Consider the following 21892-nt stretch of genomic DNA (forward strand, 5'->3'; position numbering starts at 1 on the left):
GTTTTTCATGGCTGGCGTTATGTTTTTCCAGCCCTGTGTGAAGACTTCAGCGGTGCACAAGGAAACAAGTGAAGCGAGTCTTCTTTCTATCAAACCCAACCACAAGACTCCAGGGCACAAGCACACACACACACACACACACACACACACACACACACACACACACACACACACACACACACACACACACACACTAACAGCCCAAACAAAAATGCACACACAGTTAAATGACAAGAGGACAAAGGGCACTATAAAGCAGATGGGAGCAAAGAAAGACAAACAGAAATGGACAGAGAGATGGTATAAGTATAAGTATAAGTATAAATACTCTTTTGATCCCATGAGGGAAACTGCACACAGTGAACACACACTAATCCCGGCGCAGTGAGCTGCCTGCAACAACAGCGGAGCTCGGGGAGCAGTGAGGGGTGAGGTGCCTTGCTCAAGGGAGAGAGAGATGGAGAGAGAAAACAAGAGCAAGAGAGATGGAGAGAACATAGGAGAAAAAGAAAGAGACAGAAAGAAGTGGGGTGTGTGTGTGTGGGGGGGGGGGGGGTCGTACAGAGAAGGACAATTGGAGATAGAGGTGCAGAGGACAACAAGACAGGGAGGTGTAACAGAGAACGACACACACACACACACACACACACACACACACACACACACACACAGGTGTAACAGAGTATGACACACACACACACACACACACACCTACACACACACACGTGTAACAGAGTACGACACACACACACACACACACACACACAGGTGTAACAGAGTACGACACACACACACACACACAGGTGTAACAGAGTACGACACACACACACACCTACACACACAGGTGTAACAGAGTACGACACACACACACACACACACACACACCTACACACACAGGTGTAACAGAGTACGACACACACACACACACACACACACACACCTACACACACAGGTGTAACAGAGTATGACACACACACACACACACACACACACACACACACACACACACACACACACAGGTGTAACAGAGTATGACACACACACACACACACACACACACACACACGTAACAGAGTACAGATGGCACTGACTACAGAAAATAAAGAAAAGAGACAACAACAATAAAGAGAAAGGTGACAGTGAGAAGAAAGGGAGGGAGCGAGAGAGACTCTTTCTTTTCTCTTTTCTTTTCTACAGTATAGCAGTTTTTACTGTTCTTTAGCATTATAATTTATCCTTTTATTTTCCCCCTTTCATTATTTCATTTCATCTTATTATCAGTATTAATGTAAAGTTGATTATCAACATGTTATACTGTAGCTTTGGCGAGAGAGAGAGAGAGAGAGAGAGAGAGAGAGACTCTAGGCTGGCAGACCTACGAGACCTTCAGAGACCATTTGACTTACGCAACAGTGTAGAGTGGAGAGGACAGGAGGTCAAAGGACAGTGGACCAGACAGCAAGCAGACACTTTCCCCTCATAGCCACAGAAGCTGCATAGCCATAACTGCTTGCTCTCTGCAGGCTTCTTTCAATGCTTAGGTTGTACACATGCAGTAATTATGCAAGCAATAAAAAGCTTACAGGAGAATAAACAGATTGAGTGACAGACTGAAAGAAAGAAAGAAAGAAAGAAAGAAAGAAAGAAAGAAAGAAAGAAAGAAAGAGTGTCCATTCACATTCAGATCCCGACACACACACACTTACAGACAGCAGTCAGCATAGAGCCCAGTTCACTGTAGATGGTATTGTTTGTCTATGTCAGATCGCCCCCTGCTGTCTGTATGCCTCAGTGCAGACAGCTGAGGGAAGTGCTCCAAATATCCACGTGCAAAGTTGAATATGAGTTCTCTCTATCAACTTCAAAGCACACAAGAGTGGTAGTCATGGTTACCTGGATGCCCTCGATCCTCTCTGTGACAACGTAAGCGTGGTGCATGGCGATCAGCGGCACCTTGACCCCTGCCATGTCCCCGAGTTTGGTGGCCCACACACCTGTAAGAACATACAGGTAACGCCAAGGTGACCATTAGCTTGCATGCTAGCATCGATAGGTCATTTTTGATTGTTTTGATTGTTGATCATTCAGTCAGATGCTGACTGAAGGGGTAAAGGGGACACGCTTTGCGTAGTCCAAATGATGTGTGTGTGTGTGTGTGTGTCCGTCTTGGTCCAATGCTGCATAGTTGACCACACAGGGCATCACAATGCTGCATATGTGTGAGTGTACGCTTCTGTGTTTGTTATTAGACTGTGTGTGTATGTGAGAGAGAGAGAGAGTGTGTGTACGTGTGTGTGTGCGTGTAGGTGTGAGTCGTGTGTTTCCAGTGCTGACCTGCACAGTTGACCACGCAGGGTGTCTCTATGCTGCCGAAGGGCGTCTCCACAGCCTTCACTCGTTTCACCCCCAGGTCATCTGTGCTCACCTGGATGCCCGTCACTGGGCAGTTCTCAATCACCTGCAGCAGCATGGGCACACTCACGCACACACACACACACACACACACACACACACACACACACACACACACACACACACACACACATACAACAATACGGTCATGCAAAGTAGTAATCAAACATTGTATTGGCAGTGGAGTGTTCTACAATAATGTTGACGCCGGTGTACAGCTGGTTTAAGACAAATATGGCAACAATAATGCATTGATTTTCTAACTAGGTCACAAGAGCGTGCGCACACGCACACACACGCACACACACACCTCAGGTCACTAGAGCACACATAATTACCAGGACACACAAACAAGTGTCACAAAACAGAAGCGCGCACACACACACACACACCTCGGGTCACTAGAGCACACACATAATTACCAGGAGGACACACAAACAAGTGTCACAAAACAGAAGCGCGCACACACACACACACACATACGCACACACACACACACACAGTTAGTGGAGCTGTTAAGCATAAAAATTGTGCACAAAATGACAAAAGCATGAAACTTTCAGGGTTGTTGTTGACATAAGCTTTGATTTAAGATGTGGAGGCATTCTCAGTCTAAGGAGTGTCTAAGATTCATTCTATGATATTGGATATGATATTGGATACAAAAGCAGTCCTGGCTTTCTAAGGTAGTGCCTGGATTAGTTTTTTTTAACCCGATCATAGATTCAGGGATTAAAGTGAAAAAAAATCGTTTGACTGAACTTTTTTCAGGCCATAAGTCATACGTTGTTCATATCTACCTATAGAGATAGCACCCCTTTTGCGGTCGCGACCTATTGGTTTTTAATGTACAAAAAGATGCATCAAGGTGAACTTGTCCCCACTGTAGAATGCAGAAATGGATGCTACAAGGAAGGGAATTCAAACACACTCAACACCTTACCATCTATTGATGTCATTGTGGTTCATTGAGATATCTGACATTTTTTCTGTTAAAGATTGGCATGGAGACAATAGGACATGGTTGCCTTTGTCGGTGTCCTTATGTGAACTTGCACAGGTAAACTTGCTCATCTTTACTTGCGTACGACTTCACACCAGTGCTTCAGACCAGAGCTGATGCTTCAACAACGCTGATCCTTTAGCAACAACGCATCCATGACAGCTAGTGGCCTTGCCAAATAGACGCACACAATGACGCTAATATGCGAGGTTCTGGTAGGCCTGGTTCTGGTTCTGGTTTTGTGCTATAAATTAATAATATTTTATAGCAAAGTTTTAAGTTGACTATTTTGATTGCATGGTTATTTTTTGTCAACATACACTCACAACCTACTGTCGTTAAAAGTAAGGCCTAAGCAAAATAGGCTACAAGGCTGTCTGTGCGTCACAAACACGACTGACCCCCTTACTAAACAGTTCGCGATGATGACAATATTATAATTATTTTATGTTAACATGCTCAGTCAAAACCTTCCGTCGCAAATTGTGAAAAACATTGTTGTACATGTCATAACAGACGGGATAATATTGCATACGGTTTATATTGCGTCGCTTTACACATAATGTTAGTTGCATCGATTAAAAACTGTAACAATAATAGTAGCCTACATGGGGTGGCATAGCAGGCTATCTGTTCAAGTCATAGGTGACACCCAAAATGAATGACCTCCCCTGACAAGAGTTCGCGATAGTAAGAAATTGTCTACATTGATGCACGGAAAGAACACAGCCTACGCTTCTTCTCCGAATTCGCACATAGAGCTCACATTTGTAAACATTTGTAGTTGCCTTAAAAAAAGGAAAAGAAAAGGTGATAGTCCCCCTCCTATTTTTTTTCTCATCGGATCTGCATCGATCTCAAATATGACATTTCTAAAATCAAATTGACGGAAATCCGTCGTATGACGGAGAACTTTAATCCTTGTAGATTACATTTAAAAATCAAAGCTTATGTCATCATCATGATTAAACCCTGGAAGTTTCATGCTTGTCATTCTGTGCACAATTCTTCTGAAAATAGAAGCTTAACAGCGCCACTAAGTTAGAGACCTGCCACTACCATCCTTTATGGCTTTTAATACCACAGACTAGAGCATGGTCAAAGGCCAGGTCCAGATGAACAGACACACAGAGGCCACAGTCCTCCGTGGACCAGCAGACCAGTAATATGTTCCCCCCATTACAGAAACAGCATTCATGATAACGTTTCTATTTTAGACACACACATTTACACACCCTGGCTCAGAGCAGATTTATGATACTGACTGGCTTTAGATATGAAGGTAGAATATGTGTGCATGTGTGTGCATGTGTGTGTGTGTGTGTGTTTATATGTGTTTATAGATTAGTATATTATTTTAAATATGTACTTCATAGACAGTAGCTGCTTTCATCCAATGTGACTATGCATGTGACAGTAATCACCCAGGTTTAAACTTGATAGACCATTACCCGGAGCCCAGCCAATCACTTGATAGACCATGACCCGGAGTCCAATCCCGCCACTGACTTAGAAAGCCAGGACTGCTTTTGTATCCAATATCATAAAATGACTCTTTTCCGAAGAGCACTCAACATACTTTGGATACACATTTGGTTTAGAGCTACCAGTCATCTGTTTTAAAGTCAATCAGTCCATCTTTGTATAAGTGTATCTCTGTTACACACATGGTCTAGTATGTAGACATTCTGAACATAATACTGCATTTACACTACAGGTAAACGCAACTGTAAAAAGCAAAGCCTCAGCCCACCTGCAGGGGGCGCTGATGGTCCTCACAACACACTATCATGTGAGTGCGGTGATGGTGGTGGGCGGAGGAGTTTTTGTGATTACCGTGGCACCACGGGCGGTCGCCGCTCTGGACAGGGTGGTGCAGGTGCCCGCTGGGTCCATCGTGCCGTCTTTGGGCACGTAGAGAGTTCCGTACAGGTCGTCCACGTTCATCAACGGGTACAGATCTTTGGTCTCTGCCGGTGATAAGACGTACGACTCGATGCCGTACACCTTCCCCAACTGTGCACACACACAAATAAACAGCACTGTAAGGAACCTATCAGCAGGATTTGTTCCATTTAGTTGAGTTTATTAGAATTACTTCTCGGGGACCAAACAGTATAGAAAATAGTGATAACTTAGGAGGTAGTTAGTTTCAGATTCCCATCTAAATTGTTTTTCTACTGGTTCGGCATCTCATTTCCGTTCACATAAGGTCTGGAAACTTGCATTCCTGCCTGTAGCCCCAACAGCAGCTGTGTGTTGGATGACCAGGAGCTTGAGGCCAGTGCAGACTGCAGAGTCACGTGGACGGCCCTGCCTGTCTGGCCAGATCTCTGCACCCTGTGGACCTCCCCCGTTTGGCAGGAGATCTCCCCTCCCCTGCGTTCTGCTGTCTGGGTTAGTCACTAGAACACACACAGCTTCCACAACACAGCCTCTTGTCTGAGTTAGTCACTAGAACACACATAGCCTCCAGAACACAGCCTCTTGTCTGGGTTAGTCACTAGAACACACAGCCTCCAGAACACAGCCTCTTGTCTGGGTTAGTCACTAGAACACACACATTCTCCAGAACACAGCCTCTTGTCTGGGTTAGTCACAAGAACACACACATTCTCCAGAACACAGCCTCTTGTCTGGGTTAGTCACTAGAACACACACATTCTCCAGAACACAGCCTCTTGTCTGGGTTAGTCACTAGAACACACACAGAACGCTTCCAGAACACAGCCTCTTGTCTGGGTTAGTCACTAGAACACACACAGCCTCACACAGTTATGTCTGCTTCACGAGACTAACTGTTCCCCTATTTCACACTCTTTATCTCTCACTCTTTCCCTCTCCCTCTTCCTCCCATTCCCCCTCTCCCTCTCTCTTCCTCCCACCCCCCCCTCTTTCCTCCTCCACTCTCTCTTTAAGTTATGTCAACATGTCTGTGTTAGGCCATAGTCTGTGTTAAACCATAGTCTGTGTTAGGCCATAGTCTGTGTTAGGCCATCAACTATTTGAAATACCATACTTTAGCCATAATTGTAACAAATAATAAAAATAGTAGTTACATTTCAAATAAAAGCCTTTTGATTTATTATGGTTGTTAGTAGTGTTGTAGTACAAGACCGGTCTTGGTCTCGAGACCACTTTAACATGGTCTCGGTATTGTCTCGGAATCAACACTTTTTGATGTCATCCGAAAGTTGGTTCCAGAGCTGAGCCGCAAGCTGTTTCACCACGTTTAGTTCTAACAGGAGGTTTTACAGGTGTATAGGTATTTAGGCTCCATTTACTGATTTATAAACAAGCAGTAGTGCTTTAAAGTCTGTCTAAGTCTAATTATGTGACTTACTGGAAGCCAGTGCAGGGATTTAAGAATTGGAGTAATGTGATCAGTTCAGAAATTCAAATGACATTTCATTAAAAAGCATGCAAATATTTTCTCCATTTGCCTACCAGTGTATAATACTTGCATGAAGGAAATATCGCAAAACAATGGCCCCCATATAATTGCTGTTGTTTTGCAAAGTATTTCTCATGCAAGCATCATGCAACCTAGCCTCGTAAACCAGACTCTTGACATTGCTTCACTCCGTGCAAAGAGTCTGGCCTGACGTCATTGGCAAACATCTTCTTCCTGGTGGGTGTTTAAAATCATTGGAGTTTAAACCAATCACTAACGTTTGGTAATGACGTATGTTAACAAGGGGGGACACAACTATAACGATAGGCTTGCAAGTTAAACGTAATCGCTCTCAGCCACGCCCTCTGTTCGCTGGTTTGTTGGTGGCTACTGGTTGGTTCTCTACACGAGAAATTCGTTGAAAGGACATCTGTGCCAGTCTACTACTGAAGGCAAAATTAATTTTAATTAATTTCATTAATTAAAATTAATTTCGAAATTAATTTGAGCGGAAGTACGTAGACGGGAAGGGCCAGGCAAAGCACTGAAACCATTGTAATTATATTTTACATTAGTAAAGCAGTCCTCTGATGTGCATGTTTTCACAAACTTTTGTATGTTTTCAAACTATGACCCCAAAGTCTGCCATGACTCATGGGCCTCAGATCAAAGATGTTTGAGAAGGCTGTATTACACCCTTTTTCAAATGCAACCAATAAGATGCATTTATTTAAAAATCATGTTACATTGTATATGTTTTCTTAACGGCTGCACTCTTTCCCACGTCCCCCTCACCAGGACACAATAGTGTAGTAAGAGCTGTCATGCAGTTGCTACACACAGTTGCTTTCACCCGTTCACCGGCCACATTTACAGTGAATTGAAAAGTCAAGAATGACATGTACTGTTGAAATTGAACCATATTATTGATTATTGTTATTATTATTATTGATTTTAGGCCATACTGCTGAGCCTCAATATGGTGCTTTTGTTCTACAATTCATGGTAGTAATCATGTCATGTCAATTCTAGCACTAGTCTGTTTTTGGTCTTGACTTGATCTCGCCCTGCCTTGGTCTTGGTCTCGACTGGTCTGTCTTGGTCTTGGTCTTGTCTTGGTCTCAATACCCTCCGGTCTTGGTAATGTCTTGGTCTCGGATTAAGCGGTCTTGACTACATCACTAGTTGTTAGGCTGTTATGTTTTTTTTGTGGTACTATGCTTGTGTTTTACCATTTTACCATTTCATTTGCAGGAATAGTGGGGGTTGCATGTCATTGGCATTGTTATTTATTATTTTTTTTTATTTTTTAGGGGGGGGGGGGGTTCCACCGTACCGACATGAGGCGCTTGTACTCGTCCAGGCGTTGCTTGTTGGATGCGATGAAGAGGCCTCCGTTCTGGATCCAGCCGGTCTCCAGGCCTGTCTCCTTCTCCAGGTCCGAGCTGATCACGTTACGCGTGTGGGCCAGCAGCTCCACCTCTGTGTCACTGGGCCTCAGCTGCCACAGCAGACCTGAGCACACACACACACACATCAACAAACAAACATCAACAAACAAACACACATACACACACACACACACACACACATCAACAAACAAACATCAACAAACAAACATCAACAAACAAACACACACACACACACACACACACACACACACACACACACACAAACATCAACACACACACATCAACAAACAAACATCAACAAACAAACACACACACACACACACACATCAACAAACATCAACAAACACACTCACACACACAATGCACACACACAAACATATCAAACAAGTCATACAAGTTTAGTCTACAACAGAACAGCCTTATCTACTGATAACTGGCACGGCTGGGGCACTTTGTCCTGTCCAGGCAGAACTACTCGTCCAACTACTCTCATGAGGGCTGGCACACGTTGGCTGAGAGCTGCTATAGCATAGCGCTAACATGGACTTTTCATGTGTCACGCTGTACAACTCCTCCTCTCCCCTCTCTCCCCTTCCCTCTCTCTCTCTCTCTCTCAACTCTCCCTCTCTTGCCTATTCTCACTATGGTATAACACTATAGTACCAATGATATACTTATTGATATTAACCATTTTGATTTATAGTAATACTAACCTGCTCTATATCCCTCTCTCTCTTCCCCCTTACCTCACTTCTGAGGTATACCATTACCAGTCACCAGCCATCCTTGTGCTTGGCCCTCATCTCACTCATCTCAGCTGAAGTCCCATCCCTACGACTGCCCTATCATCACCTATTGCTGTCCCCCTGCCCAGATTCCTGGCCCGCGCAGCCTAACGACCCACTACATGCCTTATGACAACTCCTAATCCCCTTGGACAATTCACTTCCTACACTGGGCTTTTTGAACTTTCTGACACTAAATAAGATTCATGCATTATTATCATACTGGATATGTAACCATCCCACCTCTTTTTAACATACAGCTCAGGTGGCTTTAAACACCATGTTCTTTTCTCTAAACCTAACTAACTTATTCATTTATCATGTAAACAGACCTTACTGTCCAGTAACTGACCCTAGGCAGATGGGTCAGGCCCTTGAGTCGTGGATCTGCTCGAGTTTTCTTCCTACATGTATCTCCAATTCTAGGGAGTTTTTCCTCGCCCCTGTTACTCATGGGCCTTCTCTGATTGTGTAACACTCTGTAAAGCGCCATGAGACATGTGCAATGTTTTGGCGCTCTATAAGTGATTTTAAATTGAACTGAAATTGAGAGCATGACGGCAACAATAAAGGCGATCCCTGCAGCAGACTAAGGCCACATCCACACTATTCTGTTTTCGCTTGAATTCAAACTATTTTGTTACGCACGTTGCGCCTCTCATCTATACTACTCTGCCATTTTCGAGCTCCTGAAAGATCAGTCAGTTCCGTATTCATTTGAAAACTCCGGTTTTGCGTTGTAATGTGGACAAAGGAAAACAGCAAACATCTGAAAACAATGACGTAGAAACCCCTGTTCCCTTCCTGATTGGACCAAACATCTGAAAACAATGACGTAGAAACCCCTGTTCCCTTCCTGATTGGACCAAACATCTGAAAACAATGACGTAGAAACCCCTGTTCCCTTCCTGATTGGACCAAACATCTGAAAACAATGGAGCTGGTCAGTCTGAGGTTTCTTGACTCTCCATGGCTCACTTTGACTCCCACTTGTAGCCTGCCAGTGGTGAATGCAACATGGAGAGGAAATGCAAGCTTAACTGGCCTTGATGTGTGTGTGTGTGTGTGTGTGTGTGTGTGTGTGTGTGTGTGTGTGTGTGCAAGCTTTACTGGCCTTGCTGTGTGTGTGTGTGTGTGTGTGTGTATGTGTGTGTGTGTGTGTATGTGTGTGTGTGTGTGTGTGTGTGTGTGTGTGTGTGTAAGCTTTACTGGCCTTGCTGTTTTTGTAGTACAATCAAATTCGGTATTTTACAATGCTGACGATTTACGTGTATGTACGTGAGTTTGTATTCAACAGAACAGCATGGATATAACCTAACTGGCTTTAACATACTCTCTCACTCACACATACACACACACACACACACACACACACACACACACACACACACACACACACACACACACACACACACAGACACACAATTCACACATACACAAACCAACACATCCAGACACACACACACACACACACTCTCTTTTTCTGTCTCGCTCACACACATGCACAAATGTGCGTACACACACACACACACACACACACACACTCTCTTTTTCTGTCTTGCTCACACAGATGCACAAATGTGCATACACACACACACACGCACACACGCGCGCACACGCGCACACACACACACACACACACACACACACACACACACACACACACACACACACTGACCTGCCGTGTGCCAGGTGGTGCCAGCTGTGAGGCGGTCCCTCTCCAGCAGCACCACGTTGGTCATGCCCATCTTGGCCAGGTGGTAGATGGTCTGGCAGCCGAGGCTGCCGCCCCCGATCACCACGGCGTCGGCTGCCCGAGGCAGGCTCTTGGTGGGGCCCCGGTAGGTCTCGTCATCCTGCTTGAGGGTCTTCTGGTAGGGCACGTTCTTCTCCTTGGTCTGGTGCTCAGTGGAGGAGGCAGCGGCGGCGCTGTAGTGCCGTCCGGCGGCCCGGCAGGGAGGGGGCAGTGGGGCACGACACCTCAACACCCTGCTCACGGCGCCAGTACCCAAGAAGGCCATGGCCCCTGCAAACAGACCAGTGTTTTACATACATTGACTTATTTGTGGCGGCCCCACCACAATATCAGCATTGACCACCACACAATGATTTTCCAGGCTGTGCTTAAATCTGGTTAGCATCATAACCACGCTGTGCTAATTTGTTAAAAACTGATTGTATTCAAGTTAATTCTGCAAACCGACCACCAGAAATGGAATTCAATTCTGTGGGAAACTCTCACACATCACAGACAGATCACAGATACATCAGAGATACAGTACAGACACACCCACACGCACACGCACACGCACACACGCACACACACACATGCGCGCGCACACACACACACAGTTTCTCTACCAAATCAGTGTTGCCATCTCTGTTGTGGGAGTGCTTTTAATCACAAGAGCTCCAATGACTCAACAACACTCAAGATTTCAAAGCGAAGCGGAAATCCTTCATCCTGATGAGATGTTCTTCCAAAAGATATTTTTCAAGCATTCCTATCACCTTTCACACTGAGACAGTGTTATTACAGTGACTCTCACAGACAACACCACAATGAATAGCAAGAGGAAAGATAGGTTATAAGACTGTATTGATACCTGTACTCCACAATATATTTGCTGACTCAGTTCAACCCAGTCAAGTCATTAGGGCTGTGTATTGGCAAGGACTTCACAATACATCATGATGCATATATTGCGATACAATACATATTGCGGTATATTGCAATACTTTTTACTGAAAATGTAAAAATAGAGCTGGAGAGGCAATTTGCTGTGTACCACCTGGACAGTATATGTAGATCCCATTATACTGATAATTCAGTTAATAGAATAATCAGACAGATAATAAAAACAGTATTGCAATAGTCAGCTGAATACATTTATACATTTTTGCACAGCCTAACACTAGGCTTTAATAAAAATATCAATATTTGGCGGCAGTGCTGATACGATATATCAAAATATCGATATTTCGATATTGAAAGCACAGCCCTACAAGTCATATTGTTGCTTTGACAAAGTTAAGTTATGACATGTGTTTATGTGTAATACACTTGTAATAAACTTGATCCTATACTACTATATAACTTAACTCGGTCAAAGTAATAACATGACTTGACTGGGCTTAGTCAGAATATCCTTTTTTTACAGATAATGAGATCACACGTACAGAGGCTGGGGATAAGACTACCAAGAGTTGTGTAACTATACTGGTAGTCTTTTCCTGTGTCTGATTATCATACAGACAGCTTCATGCTAAAATATATGGATTTGTTTGGCCTCTATCGTGTTTGTATACAAAGAGAATACAACTAATATATCTGATATGAACTAAACAAACTATGGAGACAACTGGATATTAACCAAGGTGATGAGAAGATAGGTGCGTATGTACCATAGAGCGAGAAAGGAGCTGTGAATATCCGGATCTTTTTCTACGTCTATTGTTAACAGCAGAATCTTCACTGAGTCAGATCACCATAGAGGTGCATAGACCTATACCATTTGTCATTTGATACCAGGAAAGCTAACAGTTTTCTTTTAGGGTGCAGTTTGCTAACTACTACAGTTTTAAAATGTTAAAATGCACAACAGTGCATTATATTAGGCTACAATTTAAATGGATATTTTAAACACTATTCCTCTCGTTTTCTACCTCGCTATCTCCAAAGTAAAGGCGCATTCTTCCGGCTATTGCGCAAAAGCCTCTTGTTCTGATATAACAACTATACAATATAATATAATACAACAATACAGTATAACGACTTGAGTTATTTGCTGTTTACATCGGAATTGACGTCCACAGTGTTATGGACCCATTTGTCTGCAAAGCAACGTAGCCTACAACATTTTTTTTAGAAATACAGGAACAGGTTACTATGCTGACGAATGACGACTGCGCAACATGCGAGAATTTACACAACTCTCGGATGCGTATTAAAACGTTTTTCAGTAGTCATTTCCAACTTTTCACGCTGATGGTGCTCAAAATATAACAAGCGAGTTCAAAGCAGGATCTATCTATATAGATCCTATAGCAATGTATGGTTGGGGAAGGCATAGAAAAGTTGGAGAACCTGTGGCCTAAAACAATATTGGTGGTTGCAGGGTAGATTTGAAGTGAAATGGGTACACCTGGTAATTTTTTCAGAATTTTTTGAGACCTAAGTGCGTGGGCCCTGGTTGAATTGACGTGGAATGACCCATATGGTAATTTGTGTGTGTGCTCTATTTTGCAGTCATGTGAAATACATATTGTATTTCAAAACGACCTGCTCACATTCAAACTTTTTAATCTTTTGACATTTTATCAAATGCAGCTTATGCTCATACGTATATTCATATAGCTGACACTTTTATCAAAAGCGACTTCCAAATGTCAATTATTACAAGGGCCAGTCTCTCCAGATCAACTCATTGTTAGTCTGGAAATTGAAGCTACAACTTTTCTGGCTACTGCATGCTAGGTTATCAAGATCAAACTGTATCAGCCACTCCCACTACACACCCATCTGATATTGCCATTGTATTGGCGGGCAACCTCAGCTGACAAGAACCAGGAAAACAAATAAGAAAGGTTGTTGCATCAGTCTAGACCCAACAAACTGCTCCCAACACCGTGCACTACCTTGACACCGTTATAAACTCAGGATTTCCACAGGAAAAACATTAAAATCATGAACATTTGTAATGTACCAACAGCTTCCACTTTAACCCTCATACAGACAACATGTCTTTTTAAACTAGTTTTGAAGCAGGTCAATTTCTGTGGTAGAAGAAGAGATCAAGAAGAGATCTTCTAAAAACAACTAAAACAATATATTTTATCAAACGGTTCTTCTGAGAAAAAAAAAAAACTGAAAGTTCTCCAAGACATTAGCCTACTGCATAAGTAAATGGGACATACCATCATGTCCTTGAATTTCCCCTGGGGATCAATAAAGTATCTATCTATCTATCTCTCCTGCCTTTTAACTGAATCGGATACGTTTTCCGTCAAGGTAATGTTGAGAACTGCTCAGTAGGCTATACTAAGCTACACCCACGGCATTCCTTCTGAGCGTGTCAGAATGGCTTTGAAAGATACCCAAGAAACATCTGGGAAGACCTAGTGAAGTCACAGTCCAAATAGTACTGTAATCCTATCATGGAAAACAGTTTGAGGCAGCAACCTTGGTCTAAATGAAATCCGTTGAAGGAGAAACCCTTTCAATCCACCTTGGACATCCACATGTTTTTTCAGTATTAGAGTGAAGATGGGAACAATCTTTTCATCACACAAGCAGATGATGATTCTGAGTAGTAGGCCTACTTATAACTTCATAACGTTACACTGCTGTGTCTTAAACCAGCAATCACATGCATGTTGCAATACAAATACCTACAATGAAAACGCAGAGGCGGGAACTCTATACAACGTTTTCATAAAAAGGAATTATTATTGGCGGGCAAGACTGGTATTGTTTTTGTTTTAAATGTTTTTTGAAGCAAAAGTGTAGGCTACACGATGCAAACAGGCTACCTGAAAAACTTGACCTTAAGAACCCTCTGCACAAAAGCCTCCTTAAATCAACGGTTTGTGTAGACTAGAGACTTTGCTCATTATTTGGGCTAGGCTACCAAATAACTTCTGTGTCCTTGCAAACCTCACAGCTAAAAATCTAACAACATTGTTAACGACCACGATATGAACTTCCCTCCCTATCAAGCGATTGATATTTCGCGCACATTTAACTCTGCATAAATAATAGACAGTAGTCTAGGCCCGCTGCTATAGAAAAACTTATAATCAACTTAAGCGACGGAGTGCATACAGAACATAGGCTACAACACCAAAAGTGTTATTTGACACGATCTATGCTCAGATGACATAGCTGTCATGGGAGACTAGAACACGAGTTTCCGCGTCTAACCATGTGTGTGAACGAGGAAAAACAAACCAAAATGTAACAATATGCTACAGTAGCCTTTCCCATTGCATTGATCCATGCAACATATGTGACATAACTAAAGAGTTAATGTTGTGCACAACCCAATCAATTTGCAGCATACGAGAATGTCCAAACTGGTCGCATTCCGCTACAACTCATGCACGTTGTAGCCACAAAGCGCTTTCAGATATAACCTCCGGAGTACATGCTGAGGTTTGTCAAACGGAGGTCCTACCCTTCGGATGATTCAGATATGATGCTAACCTGCGGACCTAATACTGACCTTATACGGAGGTATGTGTGAACGACATACACGCACATTACAGAATCTCCGTGTGGTTGTCGAGTGAGGGGTGGGGGCTTACAGTTCACAAGATGCGAGATATATGACGCAGAATAGATGCGGCCGCTGCCTGTCACTGCTGCTTTTTGTTTACAAAGTGTAGCCTATGTATTATAGGCTAAAGAAGAGAAATCTATTGTGCGTAGGCTAATACTTGAAGTAGGATAGTCACGTAAGTGCGCACATACAGTATTTGTATGTGTGCTTCGAGTAAACACATTTATCTGTTTTCAACGTAATGCAGGCGCGCGGGAACATATTTTGACCATGGGTGCTGAATAACAAAATAATGGATGTCCCACGATTTCTCCCCTAGCATGATATGATTTGAATTTAGACAGCTACGCCATTTCAACGCGGTGTATGAGTAGGCCTAAGAGCGAGAAGTTTTATAATGCCCTTGCCACTCCGACTCATCAATAAAAACTGCGTGCACACACACCAGACCAGCACTTGACTTTACATCATTAAACTATTTCAGTATATTGCTTTTCTGATTGTCAAAACCACACCTAACTTATGGCGTCTCCACTCCACAGCAAAAGTGTCCTAACCACGTTACAGCTGTTTCTATCTGAGCGACTCCAATAGTGAGAGGATTTCAGTGTCATATTTCGGTGGCACTAGCTAAGCTGTCGTGGAACTCGAGATGACATGTCTACTGATAGGCAACAGGTCTCACCAACACGAAATTCTAATTGCAAAATATGCATCCTACCTCATCTGTTGTACTGTAGTTATTCGAAATTGGGCTTTTCACAATCCAACGATATATCCAAAGTGCGAACTAGTTGGTGATGGTTTATGAAAACTGCCAGTATGCATGCTACACGGAGTTCTGACAGGGCTGTGCATGGCCTAATAAACAGGCAAGATATAACCCACGATCGCCATGGTTTCGTTGTCAATTCGTGTTTGTGGTAATAATGACAGCAACAATAAAACCATCTGTATCTTACGATCTTCATCATTCTTGACAGATCACCAGCCTCATCTGGATGGTCATATGCATAATAAGCCTATAGCCTACCTTTAGTTTTCATTTAATTTTAAACACGAATCTACTGTCTTTACTGCCGGGAGAGAAAAAATATATTGTATTCTTTTCTGTAGCCTAATTCTGCCTAAGGCTATCAATGAACAGAAAACCGTGTTGGCTAACAATTTATTAAATACTCCTGTTATTGTCGTCAACGACGTCGCTGTAGGCTACTGCCTTTTCAGCGCCTTCTGCTTATGATGATTCAGTCTTTTGAATTCGTTTGGCCTTGCCATGCAGTTGTAGGCTACAACGTGCCATTCCCTTCATGTGTTTTATCAAAATGTTGTATGCCCTCATGGACAGTAGCTCCGTGATGTCTGCATCTTTCCATGTCGGAGATTTTCTGGACAGCACTATGCCACTCCATCATAACACTGGCATTTAAGTCAGATTTAACCACATGGACGCACGAAAGAAACGTCACCAACACGCCCTCTCACTAGGTGTGAATTTTAACCGCATGTTCTACGCCTTGTTCAGACACAGCACATTTACATAATGTCCGGAGGAAATACTAGGTCGGGGGTAGTATAAACACCGGGTGAATTCGGACTTCCATATGACCGGTTATGTCGTTCAGATATACGGCCCCACCGTTTAACATCGGCAGAACCTCCGGTCTTACACGTATGTCTGAAAGCGCTTACATAGATCTAGCGGTACGGCATAGTAACCATGCAGTAGCAGCCTAATCAAACGTTTGATTAGGCCTACCATTTCAAGTCGTGAAAGTAGCCTACCTGATTAGGTACTATGCAGATTCAGCGCTTCGCTTGGAAAACACGATGACACGCTGGCACCTTTTAGATCTAAAATGCTTCAGGTCCAATCTGACCTACGAAAGTTACAAAGATATCGTGTAGACGGCGAAGTAAAAGCTGTCAAATATGGCTTCAACCTGCATCTGCCAGAGAAGTGCACAAAATGGCCCTCAGCTGTTCTGTATTTTACGCTTGGATGAATTCATGTAAGGTTAACATTGCAATCAACCGTTAAGTACACAGATGACACTTTAGAAAACGAAGATCGGAATGGCAATAATGTTGCCACGTGTTCCTACCGCAGCCTTCCATAATTACCAAACTCTCTAAAAAACAACTAGAACTGCCTGCGCATTGTTGCATTTGTTTTCCAAAAAGTTCGAAGCAATTGTATGAAATATCTTACCTGCTTAGCTGCTTATACTGTGAGCTCAAAATTGGTAGCAGTCCTTCAAGGAATGACGTGGAGACAAAGTTATTTTATCCAATCTGCAAGCGCTCAAGACGGTGGCGCGCTACTGTTTACACGCATGAGCAAATAAAATCACTGAGAAGTGAGCTGGCTGATTTGGTTCACTGCTGCGCTTGGTTTAAACATCTAGGGATTCCCAAACTGTGGTACGCGTACCCCCGGTGGTACGCGAGCTGCCACTAGGGGGTACGCGAGATGAAAAGGGCAATGGCGGAAAGGAGTTAAAAATTATTAATTAATTAATACTAATTAATTCATAAATAATACATAATTTCGAATCAGGTTATAATGATATGGAAACGTGAAATTAAAGGAAATCATTTGTAAACTCTATAATAGGGTATGTTTTCATTAAAAAATAAGCTACACACAATAGACTACACGTGATTTCCTGCGGGCAGCCAGAATATCTGGCGCGTTAGTTTCGTTTAAGTATAGGCTTGGTTGAAGGCTGTGTAAACATGGAAAACTGGCTAAAAACAGGGACACTGTCCAAAAGGCCTAATTAAAGCGATCGAAGAGGAGAAGCGAGAGAAACAGAACAGGACACAGGTAACAATGGAATGGGATGGGGGGCAGACTAATGAAGGTGGAGATGGAGCGCAGGGGGATAAAAGAAAGAACGAGACAGAAAAGACTGCGCGAAGAAAACGAAAGTATGATGAGGCATATAGCCCTTGGCTTCACGTGGATTGGGAGACAGACTGCCCGAAGCCACAGTGCGTGGTTTGCAGTGAGATGCTATCTAACCATTCTAATGTGGTTCTCCAAACTGTTTTTTTTTACGTGAGAGCTCATAGACCAGTTGCACATTTTGATTATGTTATCATGTAGGGCGGCTAATTAAACAACGATGCCTGGAATGCCTCAATAGAATGAGTTACTTTTTTATGTGTTGGATGGTGGGGGTACGCGAGCCGAGTCAGGATGTAGAAGGTGGTCCGCGGGGGGGGGGGGGGGGGGGGGGAGTTTGGGAACCGCTGATCTAGATATTTTAGATCAACTAGATCTAGATCAACTGTTTCTTGCGCTAGACTACTGCTTTAACCTAAGAGAATTCGCCTCATGGGTAGACTATTGTTATTTTATTTTAAACAATCCAAACCATATTTAACAGTCACACATATACCTAAAGTAACTTAAGTATAATGCAGGTTTAGTATACTGTACAGTAGACGTGCCATGTCCCAACAGCATTAGGCTACTATACTATGACCTAATAGTACTAAACTCATTTCAATTGTCATTTATCATACAACATTGGCCTGTTGGACATCACTGTTAAGGTCTTGTTTGATATCTCCTCAACAAGACAAGAGGGACATCAGCGGAAACATTGACCTGGCTGGCAGAATATTGTGGTGCTTATCAGGTCAACTCCACAGGCACGATGTGTACACTGGGGTCAGCTGGATGCTTGAGCTAGCCTCAGCTGGCCTGGAAACCCTATCACACAGCCAAAGGGCAAGAGAGAGGGAGCGTGTGTGTGTGTGTGTGTGTGTGTGTGTGTGTGTGTGTTTGACTTAATAATATGAAAAAAGGGATGTATTGGGATTTCAAGGGTGAATTTTTTAATTAGCTTGTCTCTCCTTTTATGCATGTATTATGAAATGTGTTTGTTTCATGTGTGTGTGTGTGTGTAGTGTAGGCTATGTGTATGGAATTCAAGGAATGTGCACACAAGAAATGTGAATATGTGTGACATCACGTCTTCTGAAGACTTCATGGCCATTGGAAGAAACGCCTTAATATGGCAACACATTCAGCCCTCACGTTTACATTCTATCCTCAAACTTTATTGACACTTACAAGAGAACTCAAACTTTATTGACACTTACAAGAGTTTAACTATGCAAACTGCAAACATCAGCAACCACGTCACAATTTAATTTGACCGCACATATTGTTCTGACATTACTGCCATTCATGCAGATTAAAAATACACATGGAGGGAAACTTGAAAAGCCTTCAGACCCTTCTCATGGCAACTTGCTGACCTCACATAGCCTGCCCTTTCTCTGTCAGCCAATGGGAAGAGACCTCTGCTGCCCCAACCCCCCCAGAGCAGGATCCCACCGGTCTATGCAGCCCTAGACAGGGAGAAAGTGCAGAGCTCGAGATTATGAATGGCTAAAGTGGTAATGTTTGGAACGGACAGAGAAGAGAGAGAGAGAGAGAAAGAGAGAGGTAGAGAGAGGTAGAGAGATATGGGGCACAGCACACTGCATGTAGCTAAATGTGGAGAATTAGTATGAGGTGGAGAAGTTGGGTGAGGGGGCGGGTGCTGACCTATGGTGCTGACCCAGTAACATCCTGATGTAACACAGCACCCCCCCTCCCCTACACACACACACACACACACACACACACACACACACACCTGCCCTCCTCCCAGCACTAAGGGTGAGCAGACCGAGAGTCACTCAGAAATAGTTTCACAATTTCGTCGCTGTTTAAAAAAACAAAAAAAACAACTATGTTTTTTTGGTTTTTTTTAAACGGCGACGCAATTGTGAATTTCCAGAGCGTGTTACAACACACTCAGCAATAAGACTCCTACAGCAAAGATGGCAACATTTCCGGAAAGGTACTGGCTTGATGAAATTCATTCTGGACTCTCTAATCGACCACATAAAGACCTCGGGATACTTCGGTTTGGCTTTAGGGACCCTCTACTCACTACCACGTAAGTGTTATGTTGTTTGGAACTGTAGAAGAGGTATAAAAATAGCGTTTTGTAGCGGCGAAATTGAAATGCCCTGCTCATTTCCAGGCTACGAGTTGTGACTGAAAACGATACAATCAAACTTTCTCAAAACACATCCGTATGACATGATTTTGATGTCAACTCAACGTATGTACCCCCAATCATCCGTAAATCGATCTAAAGTGCATTTTACTCCGGATAATTCCTTTAACCCCGAGTGCCTCTAGGAGGCGCTGTCCCTATAGTGAGTTCACTGTAAGTCTACAAGTCAGTGGCAAATATTGCAAATGTCTCTCTATATATTAATAATACAAGTCAGTGGCAAATATTGCAAATGTAATAAACCAATGCATGACATGCAGTGCTTGGGTTTCTGCAGAAAAACAAAAACTTGTCAGCTACCGAAGGAAGACATGGTGAAAGGACATGGATAATGGATTATGTCAAAAGCCTGTGTGTGTGTGTGTGTGTGTGTGTGTGTGTGTGTATGTGTGTGTGTAGGGGGTGTAGTGGTGGTTGTGCAATGAGTCTCCTCTGTGTGCCTCTCACTTCAGCAACATCATAGCAAACGTTACTCCCACTTACGCAAACACACGCACACACACGCACGCACGCATACACACACACACACAAACACACACACGTGCACACACGCACGTGCACGCACACACACACACTCCATAGCTTGCTATTTTATACAGTAGATAATTATAGACACACTCAAATATACACACGCAAGTCCACACCAACATATTACAGTCATTTATATATATTGTGGATAATTTATACTTACTCATCCAAAATGAGTTTTATCTGTTCATAGGAAAATAAACCATTAATAAATAAATACTGTATAAGTGACGTCAAGTCCAAATATTATCAAAGTATTCTGCAACAACTCTGTACTGGTGTCAATAGGACAAATCATGGTTTGTGCATGGTCAATGTGTGTCTTGATTTAATGAATATGAGTGTGTTCTGGCACGTTCCCTTTGGTGTTGGGTAACTTATTTTTCTTGAGAACTTCTGCCACCTGGTTGTTAGACGTTCAAGAGCACCTGACCCCATATTACAAAGATTGGACTGTTCAAGAACACCACGTTCTAAGTAATTCAATGCCAGGAAAGGAGAGTCACCAATGCCCTTGATTTTATTATTTTTCTTTGTGTGTTTTGGAAATTGTTTTGTGAATTGTCTATATTTGTATTAGCCAAGTATTATTATTTATTGGTAACATTTTACAGGACAAGCAAGGGGTACGCTGTCTGTGCCAAGTTAAGGGTGCGCTGGCGAGTCACGCCACTCTGTTTGGCATCATGTCTTTGTTTGTTTTCACTTAACCCCCCATTATTATACTGCACTATAAACAATACATTGATTGATTGATCAGTATTAACATGATCGTCCAATCGGAACACATGGAACCAGTTATGTGGTTGCTCTGCTCAACACTCATTGCTCAAAAAATGCCCCTTAGCGTCAATATAACACCATTTAGTGTTTAGATGGTACCCAGTGATACGTTATGATATGACGATAGTGTCATGATACCTCCTGCAACAGCATTAAACAGTGCAATATCAAGTATTCTGGGCACACATTGACAGTGTCAGAGAATTC

The 21892-nt window shown here is 42.9% G+C and overlaps 1 protein-coding gene across 2 annotated transcripts in view; it reads right to left on the reverse strand.

Annotated features, from left to right (window-relative positions):
* Positions 1-17693, reverse strand: part of sardh (sarcosine dehydrogenase) — an 86768-nt gene extending 69075 nt beyond the window's left edge. Inside the window, exons 1-6 of one of the 2 annotated variants that reach the window (XM_076283901.1) lie at positions 17500-17693; positions 10685-11032; positions 8146-8324; positions 5252-5431; positions 2335-2458; positions 1894-1994 (exon numbers count right to left, since the gene is read on the reverse strand). In XM_076283901.1, coding sequence (XP_076140016.1) covers positions 1894-1994; positions 2335-2458; positions 5252-5431; positions 8146-8324; positions 10685-11027 — 927 coding nt within the window. In that variant the 5' untranslated portion in view covers positions 11028-11032; positions 17500-17693. Of the gene's footprint in view, positions 1-1893; positions 1995-2334; positions 2459-5251; positions 5432-8145; positions 8325-10684; positions 11033-17072; positions 17185-17499 lie in introns of those variants that run through there. The other variant, XM_076283902.1, reaches the window with a different exon arrangement.
* Positions 17694-21892: the final 4199 nt, after the last annotated feature.

This window comes from Alosa pseudoharengus, unplaced genomic scaffold, assembly GCF_046254945.1.
Source record: "Alosa pseudoharengus isolate Yale_2024_CS ecotype anadromous, Long Island Sound unplaced genomic scaffold, YU_APseudo_1.1 YU_APseudo_1.1_scf_14, whole genome shotgun sequence".
Classification (NCBI taxonomy): Eukaryota; Metazoa; Chordata; class Actinopteri; order Clupeiformes; family Clupeidae; genus Alosa; species Alosa pseudoharengus.